The sequence below is a fragment of the Parasteatoda tepidariorum genome, chromosome 9 (assembly GCF_043381705.1).
Source record: "Parasteatoda tepidariorum isolate YZ-2023 chromosome 9, CAS_Ptep_4.0, whole genome shotgun sequence".
Taxonomy (NCBI): domain Eukaryota; kingdom Metazoa; phylum Arthropoda; class Arachnida; order Araneae; family Theridiidae; genus Parasteatoda; species Parasteatoda tepidariorum.
In genome coordinates this window covers 82,746,393-82,761,657 of record NC_092212.1, presented here as the reverse complement: position 1 = coordinate 82,761,657, position 15,265 = coordinate 82,746,393, and the positions used below count along the sequence as shown (strand labels likewise).

At 29.8% G+C, this 15,265-nt stretch overlaps 1 protein-coding gene across 1 annotated transcript in view; it reads left to right on the top strand.

Moving 5' to 3' along the window:
- Positions 1–14,934, top strand: part of LOC107440357 (protein tyrosine phosphatase non-receptor pez) — a 190,635-nt gene extending 175,701 nt beyond the window's left edge. The window contains exons 17-25 of the mRNA XM_071185889.1: positions 2,172–2,351; positions 2,440–2,596; positions 3,582–3,959; positions 5,275–5,493; positions 7,336–7,464; positions 8,270–8,338; positions 10,810–10,969; positions 12,041–12,186; positions 12,705–14,934. Coding sequence (XP_071041990.1) covers positions 2,172–2,351; positions 2,440–2,596; positions 3,582–3,959; positions 5,275–5,493; positions 7,336–7,464; positions 8,270–8,338; positions 10,810–10,969; positions 12,041–12,186; positions 12,705–12,833 — 1,567 coding nt within the window. The 3' untranslated portion in view covers positions 12,834–14,934. The remainder of the gene's footprint in view (positions 1–2,171; positions 2,352–2,439; positions 2,597–3,581; positions 3,960–5,274; positions 5,494–7,335; positions 7,465–8,269; positions 8,339–10,809; positions 10,970–12,040; positions 12,187–12,704) is intronic.
- Positions 14,935–15,265: the final 331 nt, after the last annotated feature.

Sequence of the window (15,265 nt, the reverse complement as noted above, 5' to 3'; positions counted from 1 at the left end):
TTTTTTTTTTTTTTTTTTTTTTTTTTTTTTTTTTTTTTTTTTTTTTTTTTTTTTTTTTGCAATGGCAATGCTACTTACTTGTATACATTCGTGTACAGTGAGCGGGATTCATTGAAAAGAATTCCTGCTCTCCCTCATCAGGGTTTGTAGTTGCCCTGATATTTGTGATTTTCCTGATTAAAAATATGTCCTTTTTTGTCCTGATTTCTAATTTGTAGCATTTTGTCCTGATATTCCTTAATTTTTTTCTCTTTGGTTATTCAGAATAACACGGTATAATTTAGAATAACACGGTATTTTAAAAGAATCATCTGAATTTTTTTAAAAATTACTTTCACATGAACACTTGAGAAAAACCAGTCTTCTCAATGTCAAAAGTAGTGAAAGCTAGTAGTCGAGAAAGGGAAATTCAAAACGTTTTCCCACTGATAAGGGATTAGCTACTGCTTCTTTATCTTCCAATGAACAAAATGAATTATTGCTGAATTAGTATTGGAACTGTTACAAATAAATAGTTTTGATAGTATGAAACATATTTTAAATTAAACTCATTACACTTAGAAGTAATTTTAAATTATATTTTTAAATGTTATTTAATCTTTACAATTTTCATTATTTGTGATAGAAATTTATTAATTATTTTTTAGTGTTCTTAATTTAATAATGCCTGCACTTAATTTCTTGTTTGTGACTTTAATTAAATTATTAGAGACTGTACTCACTTTTTCAGTAGTAATTAATTTAATGGTTTGGAGTGTACTTAATTTAGTTACAAAATTCAATTAGAAACTATCGTAAAGTTCATATGGTAATTTTTATTCAGAAAATACTTTTAGTCAATGCTAAAACCACTGAAAGCAAGGGGGTCATCCCCTCTGCAGAGGATCAAAATAGCGATGGCATGTCTTTAACACAGCGAATATTAAATATTTAAATATGCGCCATAAACTATTTTTTCTGTTCAAATAGAGCTATAAATTAACACTGATGTTATCTTTAAAATATGTAAACAACTGAATCGCTTATAGTAAAAATTAAAACAACGACTAACACTTAGCCAATCAGAAAATTCCATCTCGTTTTTCGCTTATCCCTATTTAATTAGTTAATTAATGTTTGAAAAAACTGTATAAACATCAAGTGTCATCTACTACAAGTTCAAAAAAATGTATTTGAACTTGAGTGAGTGATTAAAAAGGTATTTTATTACAATTGAAAATTTGAACAATAGATAGGGAGAGTGTGAACTAATAGTAGGAATTGAAAAACGTAATTTTATTAAAGATATTTTTTGTGTACATTTTATTTTGAATAAGCAAAATTACAATGGCTTAGAATTTATTTACTGGGTGAAGATGGACCTGATATCCATTTTTGATTCAAGTTCGTCATTACTAGAGCCCGGATTTTGATGACCTAAAAAATCTGAACTAATGCTCTTAAAAAATGCAGAAAATGCCCCTAAAAGGTACAAAAAATGCCCTTAAAAATGCTCTAAAAATGCGAAAATTGCGCTAAAAATGCCTAATGACATGAAATAAATAAAGTAAAAATATTGAACTGAAACAATGTTTTTACTCTTTAAAATTATTATGAGTCATTTCAAAAAATATAAAGCAATGCAATACTTGTTCTACGTTCGTTAAAGTTTGAAAAATATGTCTTATATTCTAAAATAACAAAAAAAGGAAAATATATTGACTCCAAAATATTTTTATTTTGTATAGAAACTTTAATGAATATAACAACTTCCATCTCATAATATTACCAAATATCAGATTATGTCAGGTATTATATTAGTNTGAAAAAGACGGTCTCACTTACTGACAATTCTTCTTCAATTTGAAAAGATTTTGCTTCACCTGTTAATATCCTATAGATTTTCTTCATTGTTTGGAAGCCAGTGTAATAATAAAAATTGATAAAAAAAAATAAAAATTGGAAAAAATTAACAAAAAAATTAAAATTTTTAAAATGCAAAATGCGCCTCAAAATTTAAGGAAAAATGCCCTATAAATCTAAAAAAATGCTCTAAAGGGCAAAAAAAATGTCCAAAAATGCAAAAAAATGCAAATGTCATCAAAATCCGGGCCTTAGTCATTACACATCTGTTTGTTAGATTTATATATTTTGTTATATGAAAGTTTTTAATACTGTTATCACTATTACAGTTATAGCACTGGAGATATGTCTGCTAGTCATTTATATCAATCATCCCCCACATCCAATCCTGTTGAGAGCGTACATCCTGCGCAACAACAACAATCTTATAGTCAGTACAAAAATTATGTTGATCTCTCTCTCCTTAATATGTGTGATGGAGAAAAAGTAGATCCAAAAATGCTTTTTAGGTATTCCTTTTCTATAAGTTTTTTTTTTCTTTTACTTGTTTCATTATCATTATTGTTCAGTTATATTTTTGTTTCCTCCTAATTTCAGGAGCAGTCGGGATCCTCCTGTTCATACGTACAGTTCTCCTGATCTTGCTGTTCCTCATGAAAACACCTCAAATCCTCTCCATCACTTCAAACCACCTCCACCTTATCCTTACATGCAAAGATCTAGCTGCAGTACACCTGATTTAACTAGAAATAGTGTATTTTGATTTTTATCATAATTATTATTACAATTCGTAATAAATTTTATTTCTTTACCGTTATCCGCCTCTCTGATTATCCCTAGTTAACTCGGGTATGTTTATATTGCAAATATTTAATATCCAGAGTAAACTCAGGCGCGTCAGCATTCCTGATAAAACTGTTTTGTTTTATCGCGCTTTTATTCGGCCGGAAGCAAAGCAACAAATAATAATAATCTGCTGTGAATAATAATAATCTGCTGTGAAGTTTGCCAATATTTGTTTGAGAGTTTTGCTATTTGCGGAGCTGCAGACGTGTTTTGTACAATTGTATATACGATGAGGGCCGGGATAGCCTGGTCGGTAGGGCGCTGGGCCCATATCCAAGAGGTCGTTGGTTCGATCCTCGCCGGCCGAAAACTCCCCGTGTAGTAAATGGTGACTGATGCACGTTAAATCTGTCGAGTCTCAAAGTCCTCCATGTTCCCACAACAAATCAATACCTCTGGGGGTACTGATCCAGGAGTTTCCTTGTCTTCTGGATTGGTTCAAAATTACAAGGCTACGGAGTTGAACGTACGTAGTCGTAAACTCATGAAATTGGGTCGGCTGTTCAACGACGGTTATAAAATAAAATAAAATTGTATATACGATGGTTGAGGAATTTACATAGAATAAAGAGTAAAAAAATGGCGTTCGTGAGTGAAAGTAATGCAGAAGATTTTTCAGATGGTGAGGTTGTGACCATATACAAAGACCGATATTTAACTTTTTCCATTTGCCTGAGATAATTTGGGATAGTAAACTGATGGTGGATTAAATATTTTTTACACATATTTAAAAAAAAAAAATTAACTTAGAACTTGTGTATTATGTTTTGTTTTAGTTCCTTGTATTTATTAATGAAATTAAAAAAATTAATTGATTTTTTGCTTTTTTTTTTATCTAACTTTTAAAACCTAACCTTTATGATACTCCGAGTGATGGTATCTCCTCTTTGCAGGTCGTTTCAACCAATCCGTCGGCAGTTTTGAACAAACCAAATTTGCCTTACAAGATTGTTTCGGTGGGATGTGCCAAAGTCGTCACCTCCAATCCGATTCAGCAGCAGACCGTAGCCTCCACTAAGTTGGTAGACTCGCAAAACAATCTCCCCACTCACTCCTATGAGAACTGCAAGGCCTCGGAAGCCGAAGGGCCGACCAGACTCGCAATCAGGAGGGACAGCAATCGACCTTCTTCCCTCAAGATGGAAGGTGGAGAGGAGGCGGACCCCCTGATGGGACCTATGCTTGTTGCAGCTATGAATGGACTCTGTTTGTCTAGGCCAAATTTTTTGGCTCCCACTTTGAGTACACTCAGGATTCCAAATGATACTAGGGTATGCATTTTCTTCGTGATTAAACACACTTGACAAGTGTCCTGTTTTTTAATGAAGACTCCTGTATTTCATGACTATCTCCTGTTTACCCGTATATTCTTAAATTTCTCCCTTTTTATTGAAGAAACTTTAAAGAAAAGAAAAAAATTGGCAATAAAATATCTGCTGATGGCAAAAATGCTTCTCTTATTCCTCAACAGATGGTGCTTTGCCTGTACTCCAGCATATTTGAGTGTTTATAGTTTGATTAATTATAAATAATGGTTTTAAAAAAATCTTTTTTGGGTTAAGATTTATTGACATATTTTTTACTTAGCTAAGTGCTTAGATTATTTCTAATTTTGAATTTCTCTTTTTGACTTATATGATTATGCATGACGTGACAAAACTTAACTCATAGCCTAAAATTGTTGCTAGTAAAATCTCTGTTGTTTTATTTCTCCAATGTTGGCAGGTATGATTAAAATATAAATAAATTTCTAGGGTGCCATTTTTGTACTAAGCAATTTTTATTTTATCTTGACTGAATTCTTTTCAGTTTGTCTGCAGTAGGAACTCCCCCCGCCACAAACTCTGAAGCTGTCTGCTACTATGTAAACAAAAATAGTATATTTCAGGGAGGGTAGCTTCTCTTCACTCTAGGGCTAACAAAATAGACTGAAGAAAAAGATTCCCTTTCCCTCACCCACCCCGAGCCAAAACCTGTCCTAAACAATGACCTCTCACCCCTACTTGAAATAGTTATACCTCACCGCCACGGGTCCAGACGAATGGCTAGGAGAGTTCTTACTTTAGACAAACTATACAAGTCTTGTTTGTGTCCATATGGAAAGTTATTCAACATTCCAGAGGGTTAAAGAGAGACAAGAAGACTGTTCTAGCTCCTACCCCATCGTACTCACATTGCCACAATTTTTGTGACTGACTATAATAAATGCACACTTTCTTCACATTCAATAGCAAAAAGTAACGTAACGTCAAAGTAACGTAACGTTTAGTAAAAGTAACGTCTATTTTTAAGAAATGAAGTAAGTTTTTTCTGTCAATCTTTTTTTTTTATTTGTATGTATTTATATATGCTAATAAATTCAATTATAATTGCTCATATATGAATTAAAATAGACTTCTAATACTTATACCTAACAAGTTGTTCGGATGAATCCAGTTCAATTGAACAGAAGTCATTTGGGGTGGTTTTTTTTTCTCTCATTCTTTTCTCAAGTTGAGCTCAGATTAAATAGTTAACGCTTAATTTATTTCAATAAAAAGAACTAGTTCTAGTACCATTTTAACTGTAGTTGTGATTTGTGTTTAGATCCAGGCTCTGGAGAGCAGGCTATCTGAAGGTCAAGTGTTTCTTGAGTTTGAAAGAATTCCAAAAAAGAAGCCCAACGCAGATTTCACGACCGCCCTCCTGCCGGAAAATGTTCTGAGGAATCGTTTTAAAGATGTCTTCCCCTATGAAGAAAACAGAGTTCGCCTCACTCCAACTTCAGAAAACAAAACTGGTTACATAAATGCTTCTTATCTAAATGTAAGTTTTTATTCATCATCTGAAAAATTAATTACTTAGTGTAATCTAACCCCAGTAAATACCTGATAAGTCTCCTGTTTTTTAATGAAGACTCCTGTATTTTGCGACTATCTCCTATTTACCTGTATGTTTTCAAATTTCTCTCTATTTGTGTAAGAAATTTTTTTTTTGTTAAAATTTGCCCATAAAATATCTGCTAATTGTAAAAATGCTTTTTTATTCCTCGGAAGATAGTGCTATTGCCAGTACTGCAGTAAGTTGAGTGTTTATTGTTTAAGTAGTTATAAATAATGATTTAAAAAATATTCTTTAGGTTAAGATTTATATAAACATTTTTTACTTCGCTAAATGTAAGTAATAATATTATTTCCAATTTTGAATTTCTCTTTTTGACTTACATGATTATGCATGATGTATCAAAACTTCTGAACTGAGCTTTGTTTTTAATTTTTGGTAGTTTAAAAAGTTCTTAAAAAAAGTTTTAAAATTTAAAATTCATAAAATTTCTTGTATCATAATTCACTAAATATAAAAGTCCTAAAATTAAAAATAAACTTAATCCCAAATGAATGTTGAAGCTAATTTTGAGCTATAATGCATTTGTTTTATTTTAAATCATTTTAGATGCCATATAATTTTTTAAATTAAAATATTTCATTTGAATTTATATTGCTCAATAAAATATGTATCTTTTTTTTATTTTTTACTTCATTCAATAACATTACAGTTAATATATTTTAAAGTAAACTTTTTGTATTATGTGATGCGATAAGAAAATTAAAAAAAAGTCATCTCTTCTTTTCCATGTTTATATTTTTTCTGTAATTTTTTTTCTTTTTTTTTGATAAAAGGGAAATTTTTTTTAAGCATCAGTTTAGTTTTCATCAGTTTTGAATGAATTTAATGTTTAAAAGAATTTAATTTTATGCAAGTATATTATTATATTGGCTGATAAAAAAGAATTAAACTAATATAAAAATAATTATTTAAAGAAATTTAATTTCAAGCATTATTACTAAGTAGACTGATTAAAAGAACTGTGTCTAAAACACTGACATTTAGGTCATTGTTTTAGACACAGTGTTTGGTTGTAGTAAAACATATAAATAAAATAAAATGAGTAATTAAACATTTTTGAAAAAAATGCCGTGAACATGTCTAGGTACTTCAGCATGTAGCCCTTCATTCAGAAAGTTGTGTACCCTACTATATGAATTTTAATTAAAAGATTTTGATATTTTATTAGATATTTTTTTAATTTAATTTAGAAATAAAAATAACCCTTAACTGAACTTTAAATATAATTATTGTAAAATAGTGAGTTATTTCCTCAGTATTCTTAAGATAAATTTCATTTCATTGTAGTTAATCAGAAAGTGCGTACAATGTTCCAATTTTTTTTCTCTAAATTCCACCTTTTCATTGCAATTTAATTACTTATTAATTAGTATTAAAATAATTAAACTTAAAAAAAATGAATAATTAAAAATTCCTGATTGTTTCTTCAGTGCTCTTTTCTCATGTTATAATTTTTTTAAAAATTGTGCTAAGTCTGAAATAGAGCACATTTATAATTCTTACAGGGTGCACACCTAAGTCTATGTATGCCACTGACTCGTGACTAGATATTTAAATCCAAAACTTGTTACTGTCTTAATTATAGCCGTAGTGGCTCAGGGGATAGAGCGTTCGCCTTCAAATGAGGTGAACCAAGTTCGAATCTCAGCGATGGCTGTTCAATACCATGTAATTTATGCATGTCACCATTGAAACTGTCATAAATATATAACTAATTATTGACTTGTGACTAGAGTTTTAAAATCAAAATACTTGTAAATGTAGGTGTCCATAGGATCCATGCAAAGGTTCTATATAGCTGCCCAGGGTCCTCTTCCCAATACACTGTACAGCTTCTGGCAAATGGTATGGGAAGATCATGTCATGGTTATTGTCATGCTAACAGATGTTCAAGTAAGAAACTTGTTTAGTAGTATATAGGGCTTAAATAAACTCAAAACATAGTTTACTTATTAAATTTGTTATAAAAATTAATTATGAGAAATTTTTTAAAGAACAGAAAGAATTTGAAAAAATCTGGCATTAAAAATATTTTTGAAAGCATATTTCCTTGAAACATAAATTAAATCAAGAGTTTTTATCAATAAACTTTTTGTAAGCACTATTTAGTTGTGCAGTTTATTTATTTAATAATGATGCAATTTTAGTTTCATTATTCCTAATTACTATATAAAATTCAGAGATGATTGTGGTCCAGAAAAATCCGGATTTTCGATTTTTCGTAAACCGTGATGCGGAAGTTTCCCGAAATCCAAGGTCCAGAAGTTTAAAGAAATCATTGATCACGTTTATGTATAAAATTCTTGTATATTTTATTTAAAAATATTAGAACTAGAATTTATGATTGGCATCTCTTTCATTTGTAAACATTTTTTGGTAGAATAATAAATGTGATAAGAGACAAAAGTGAACTTATATTTAGCTGCATATAATTTATTTAGAATTTCATGTTTTGAATATATCAATGATTAAAATTTTTAAAGACATTAATTTTTTTGAAATGGGTTAACAATGATTTTAATCAAGAAATTTGCGGCTCAATATGACCCCTGAAACTTTGAAAACAAAATGATGACAAAACAAATTATAATCAATCTGTTACAAATTTGTTCAGTTTTATAGCTATAGTTGAATGAAAAAGAATTATATTAGTGTATATAAAAAAATTCCTGGTATAAAATGTGTTTAAAATATTTAGGAGGAAGGGCGTGAGAAGTGTTTTCCATATTGGCCCCAAGAAGATGGTAATAAACTCCAAATTGGAGAGGTAAGTACAAAATTTGTGCTTTAATACTACTCTTGTAATGAAATAAACAAACACTATCATTTATAATTTTTGAATCTAAAAATTTAAAAATGTTCTTACATTTTTGGTGTTCCGAAAAGATTTATTTATTATTTTTATTTTTAGTATTTTTTAAAGATTTTTTGTTATTTTTATCTGCTTCATTGATTTCCTTTTGCATGGTCATTTTTAATAAAATATTTAATAATAAATTCACTCCTCCAATTGATATAATATCTGGGTTGAAAAAAAAATCTTCTTTCTATTTGATTTTAGTGAGATAAGTATTTTTGTCCTTTGATCTCTTTGTTCTAGTAAATAATGATTAACTATCTGCTTTTTCTGAATTAATCCTATATTCTTAGAGTAATCTTTTTTATTTAAAATCTGTAATTTAAAAAAATAGTGATAATAATAATTTCCTTTTTGACATATAAAGAACTCGGTGTGTACCAGTCACGAGAGTCTTAGATTTTAAAAAGGGTAATGAAAGTCCAGAAAAACTCAAGATTTTTTTTGAATGAGTAGCAGAATTTTTTTCTTTAAGTTCTTAAGGAAGTGTTAACTTGCATTCGAAATTTGCGTGTCATAATAACAATAGTTATGTCAAAAGAAAAATAGACAGAAATCTATAAATAACTACCGAAAAACACGATCGGGATACAATGTGGAAGTATGACCGAATCGTTGGAAACTGAGTGGGTAAAAGAAAAGGGGAGAAAATACCTCGAATTCAAAAGTTGTGTGTCGTAATAACATCGTATTAAGAACATTAACCTATGCAAAGCTATGTAGAAATAGTAAAAAACATGAGGATAACTACAGAAAAACTATCAGTAAACGACGTGAATGTATGATGGAATAGGTTTAAAATTTGAGAATCATATTAAAAATATTGAAGTTTTTTTTTAAAAAGAAAAAAAAGCTCGGGAATAACATAGAAATGGCTAAAAATATAAATGATACATAATCATCATATGATCAACAATGATGAATGATCAAAAAACCCACTTAGATTTACGATAGATTTGTCCCAAATTAAGCATTCATCAGAAAGAGATGACTCAATTTGGGTATTGCAATAACATCCTAATTTAAAAATTTTGTGGAAGTGTTTGAAAAATTATGTGTATTAAGGATGCAATGGTTGGGAACTGAGTGTGTTTAAAAGTGTTAAATCGAATTCGAAATTCATGTGTCTCATTAACATTGTATTAAAAACATCAAAATTTGTATAATCAATAGATAACTGCTGCAAAACAGAAAGTCAGTGGAAAATTACGGTGGATTCATTCACTTTCAATTAGCAATTTTTGTCGACTGGGAGTACCCTCCTGGGCCTCCCAGTCCCCCACCATTGAATATCAATCTTAACAGAATGATTTTGCTTGATCCCTTTAAAGGTTTTTTCTTTATTTTTATATTTTAAATATGGCCATTTTTAATCTACTAATATTTACTTAATAAATCCAAATTTTTCTTAAACAATTTTATTCATTTCTCTGAGATAATTATCACTATATCATCCAAATTAATATGTATCTGCAACAACCAAAAATATGCTTAAAACTACAATGATGTAAGTATTTTTAAGCATATTTTTACTTGCACTGTATGAATCCACTAATTAATTTAAAACGATCACCGCCACCAAAAGGATCTTGTTCTACACGGGACTGCTGAGCATCAGACATGCCAATGTTCCATGAATCTGTAGAATTCCATTTTTTTATCAGATTTACTTCATATTATGCAATTAACAGTTATTAAACTGCAAAAACTTTATATATTAGACTGGAAGACTCTCCACAAATTCTACAAAAGTAATCTAGGACTCCATCGGTTAAGTCTCTAGTGCAAGTAAATAAATTTTCCTATCATGAAATTTCATAATGAAGAATTGGGGGTCATATTCTTTTTTACCATTTTTTTTAAAAAAACTGAAAATCTTGTATGATGAGGATTAGTGGTTTCGAAAATTTGACTTGATCTCTGTATGTAGTTTATTTAAAATTATTTTAATTCAGTTAACAATTCATCAAGGACAGACTTTTTATAATGTACTGAGGGATCATCTACAAATTTATTTATTTTTTAACGTTTAGTTGGTTTTTAGATTAGAAAAACTCTTAAATTAAAAAAATATTGCCCTTTCATTAAAAAAATATGTTAATTAAACTACAATTTTAAAAACAGAATTCTAAATCATCTCTTCTCTTTGTAAGAAATTATTCCAATTGAGAGTTCATAAAGTAATGACATTTTAAAACAACTAACAGTAAAAAAGTGAAACTACGGAATATACTTATGCAAAATAGTTTTAAACTTAACTTATGCAATTTTATTTAATATAATAATTCTTGGAAATTGGTATTTTTATTTTAGTTTAATTTGTTAAAAATTTGAAATCATATTATATTACAGTGCTTCTCATTCTTTCTATCTCTTTTTAGTTCCAAATCACAAGGAACTTCAGCATGTCATCTTCCACCTACACAACGTGTTCGCTCTCATTATCTCATGTCATCTCACACCAGCAGAGACCTCTATGGCACATCCAATATACAGACTGGCCCGACCACAGCTGCCCCCACGACCTCCCAGGTTTCATCTGTAAGTCAACTATTTTCCATTATATTAAATATTTCAATTTGATTTCTGCTCTGTCCATTTCATTGCTGACGTAAAATATTCTCAGTGATAGACGCTTCATGGGTTAGAATCCTTTTTGCCTTTGCACTAACCATAGTAGGTTTTGGTATTTTTCTGTCCATTTATGGCAATAATCGAAAGTATCACACCGACCACAGTGGTGATATAAAATTATTCTCATTTGTTGAATGTGGTGAAAATCATATCATGAGTTAGAATTCCCTTGCTGTTGGAGTAACAATTGGAAGTTTTCGCACATAATTCAAGTTCACATTAGTTCCATTAAAAGGTCCTCTATGAAGGTTAGACTGTCCCTATGCTTGATTCTGAAGTTTCCTTGTCTTCTTGATTGGGTTCACACTGACAAGGCTATGGAGTTTTACTGTGATAATCGTAAACCAAAAAATGATTATAATGTGTCCCCTCTCAATTTTTCATGTCATCTCACATTTATATAAAGCATTTGAAATATATGAATATTTATCAGTTTTGCATATTGCTTTGTGAAGCCCACAATGGGTCAATGATTAGGGCTAACACCCCTGGTCTCCTTCGCATGTTCTAAGTATCAAATAATAAATGACAATTAGAAATAAAATAAAGAAAACCACTGCAAAAATGGGAAAGAGTCCTAAACAACTTAGATCTGCTTATCACATTATCTTGACAGATTTGTTTATCGCATCTAATTCTAAATATAATATTCATAGCTTGCGGAGAAAGACAATATAAACACACACGCATCACTCATGAGTGGTTGCCAACTTAGATCTGGGTATCTAAGTTAGCAAAGTTGTCTGTTGAACTAGGCAGTCAATAAAATTAAATTAAAAATAAGGCGGTGGGTGATAGGTTATAAATGGAGGTCATGCTTCATGAGCAATATCACACTATAATATGCCAAAATCAATAATATGTTTAAATCTGAAATATGCTGAAATCTTTAAATGATCAAAATCTATAATGTGTTAAAATCTATAATTGGTGAAAATCTATGATGTAATCAAATCTATGCTATGTTTAAAACTACAGCTTTCATGGGAGAAATGGATGCAGTTCGAAGGCATGCAGCAGCAGACAGCCGCCAGCCTGTACTTGTACATTGTAGTGCGGGTGTTGGACGTTCTGGTGCAGTTCTTCTCTGTGACATTATGCTTCATTGTCTCGATCATAATCAGGTAATGCCTCTCCATTGTAATACGATTACCTTTTGCACGATTACTTTTTACCTAATGCATAATGAAGTGAAGCTCATTTATAGAAATCAGTTCAATACTTTTTTTTGTTCAAAATGTGCAGTTATTTTTATTCAGCAATTTTCTTTTTAAATTAATTTAAAAAATCTTTGATGAATTAAATGCCTATTCGAAATTATGAGTTAACATAACATTTCAAGTATATTTAATGACAGTCATAAATGGAAAATATTGCTTCTTTTTGATGACTATAAAAATCCCTAAAATTCCCTATGTTTAAAATATTCATGCAACAATTATCATGAAATTTATATTTTGTAAAATCTTCTGGATATTTTCCTATCCTTGTTGGCTGCTATGGTTCTAGATAAAATAATTTGCTTCCATTAGATTTTATTTGTAAAAGCAAGTTGTTGGAGATTATCTGATCTACTATTAATTGGAGTGACTATATGAGTGTATGAAAAATAAAAATAAAAAACAATTTTTTGTTCTTGTAGGCTGTGGATGTGCCAAAAGTTCTGACCCATCTCAGATTTCAACGTATGTTGACCGTCCAGACATTAGCTCAATACAAGTTTGTCTACACAGTTCTCATCCAGTATCTCAAGAACTCAAGACTCATTTAGTTTCATTTTTAACATACTTTTACGCTAGACAAACGAGCATACCACACATTCCTGAAAGGATTTAGCCTTGTATAAACATTGCAGGATGTTCTGTAATGACCGCTCTTGATACATGTTTTTAGAGTCCTTTTTCAGAAGTGGTGATTAAAAAAAATAAACGCACTGAGGTTTGCAACTTAAAAATGTATGGCGTAAAAGTATTAGTTAACAAATGTGTAAGCAAAATTGAACCTAACTTTTTAAAAAAATTATTTTTCTTCAATATTAATAGAAGGAGGAAATTAAAATAATTTTGAGTTGGCTTGATATTGAAATTTTGGTTTTAATTCTTTGTTAAATTATTATTACAGAGTCAATTACAAATCTTAATTCTCATGAAAAATTTCTATGTATAGATTTGCATGAGAAATCTGTATTATTTGGAATAGGGAAGCTCTTTTAGTTAAAAAAAAAAAGGACTCGCAAATTCGCAAGTCTTGAGTTAAGGACCCATAGTTTTAAAAGTATAACGGAATCATTGCTACAGTAAATTAACAAATCACTACCAAGACAGAAAGGAATTAAAATAAACCTAAACCAATGCCAATTTGATTGTCTAATGAATCCTGTTTGAATTCTCCTCTGACAACTCTTTGATGTTTTCAGTCCCGACCTCCTTCAAATATGATTTGTTAGATTTTTAATAGTGTTTTCGTTTTTTTCTTTGCATGAGTGTTAACTTGTGATCCTCCGTGTGTTTATTTTCTTGTCCTCTTTCTGGTTTTTTAAAACATGTTTTACGATTGATCATTACGGAACATCCTGTGTAATGGCTGGAGTAAAATGTTTTCTTTTATCTTGCTTGTGGTACTTTAAGGAGGAATAAATAAATATTTAAAAATTCTTTTAACGAGAATGAATGCAATAAAAATAAACAATGTATATTTATCTAACAATTGTATTTAGTCTGCTAACCTAAAAGTGATTGCATTTTAACCCTGGACTCTGATAGCAGAAACTTTGCACCGTAGATGTGGGCATCATGATTTATCAAATTTTAATAAGGACTTTTTGTAAATAAAATAAAAAATAGAAGCTAAGAAATTTTTTTATTATTATATGTTATTCCCCGTTTATTCTTTCTTGACTATATTGATTTATTCCATTTTTTATGTATTGTGTACAAAATTTCAATTTAATTTAAACGATATAAATCTTTAGGTATGTAGTTTTTATCTGTCTAATGTATTTAAGTACCGCTGTTATGATCATAGCTGCCAACTCTAATAGATTTTCCAGTAGACTACTGGATTTTGCCAGTTCTCTTGGTCTACTGACTTAATTAAAATTCTCCTGGTTTTTGACTTTTTAGAATATTTCCTAAAATTGAGTAAGTGTCCTGAAAAATTCCTTTTTAAATAGAATTTTTGTACAGATCATTGCTTGCTTGCTTGAATGTATTTAAATAAGTATTACTAATACATAATGAAATAAACAGCAAGAAATCAATTCAAAACTTTTTTGTTCCAAAATGTTCATTTTTTTTTAAAATTCAAAACTCTCTCTTTAAATTAATTAATTAAAAAATCTTTTAATATGTTTGATGAATTAAATGCCTGTTAATATTCAAAATTATGAGGAAGCATAATACATAACATTTCCAGTATGTTTAATGTCAATCATAACTGGAAAATATTGCAGTTTTTCTATTTTAATGACGATAAAAATCCCTATGTGTATAATGTTTAGTAGATTATGCAACAGTTATCATGAAATTTATATTGTTTTGAAAATTTACTAAATTTTTTCCTATCCATGTTGGTAGCTATGGATGATTTATAATAATAGCTCCTATGTGACCAATGCTGGGATTGTAGAGAACTTAGATTCTGCTATCAGACCCACCACATCCAGATGAAAGGCAACCATTTTGTTTTAGTCTACATTTATAACTCTCTGGCTATTATCAACTGAAATGTGTGGTAGTTCAATTGTGCCTTTTTACCTCACCGAATGACGTGTTGTAATATGTATAGACTTCAAGATGGTATTTATTTTTAAGATTTTAATAATGGGAATGTTTATTTGCTATTAAATATTTATAAAGGTTGTGTCTAATCAATACGTAGCTTCAATTACATTGATAATAACATTTCCTGCAATTTCCTTAATCATGACGTTAGTAATTTATAACCTTTGTTGAACAGCCGACCCAATTTTTTGTGGTTTACGACAACTATTATTAAAACGCAAATAAGTATTGGAATAAATTCAAAGCATTGTTATTAACTATCAAATGAATTAAGTTTCACAGGCCGAAGAAAGTGTCTCCATGTCAACCTTTCAATTTATTTTGTTTTATAACCATCGTTAAACAGCCAACCGAATTTTCAGTTTACCACTACTAATGTTCAGCTCCGTAGCCTTGTAATTTTGAACCCGATCCACAAGAC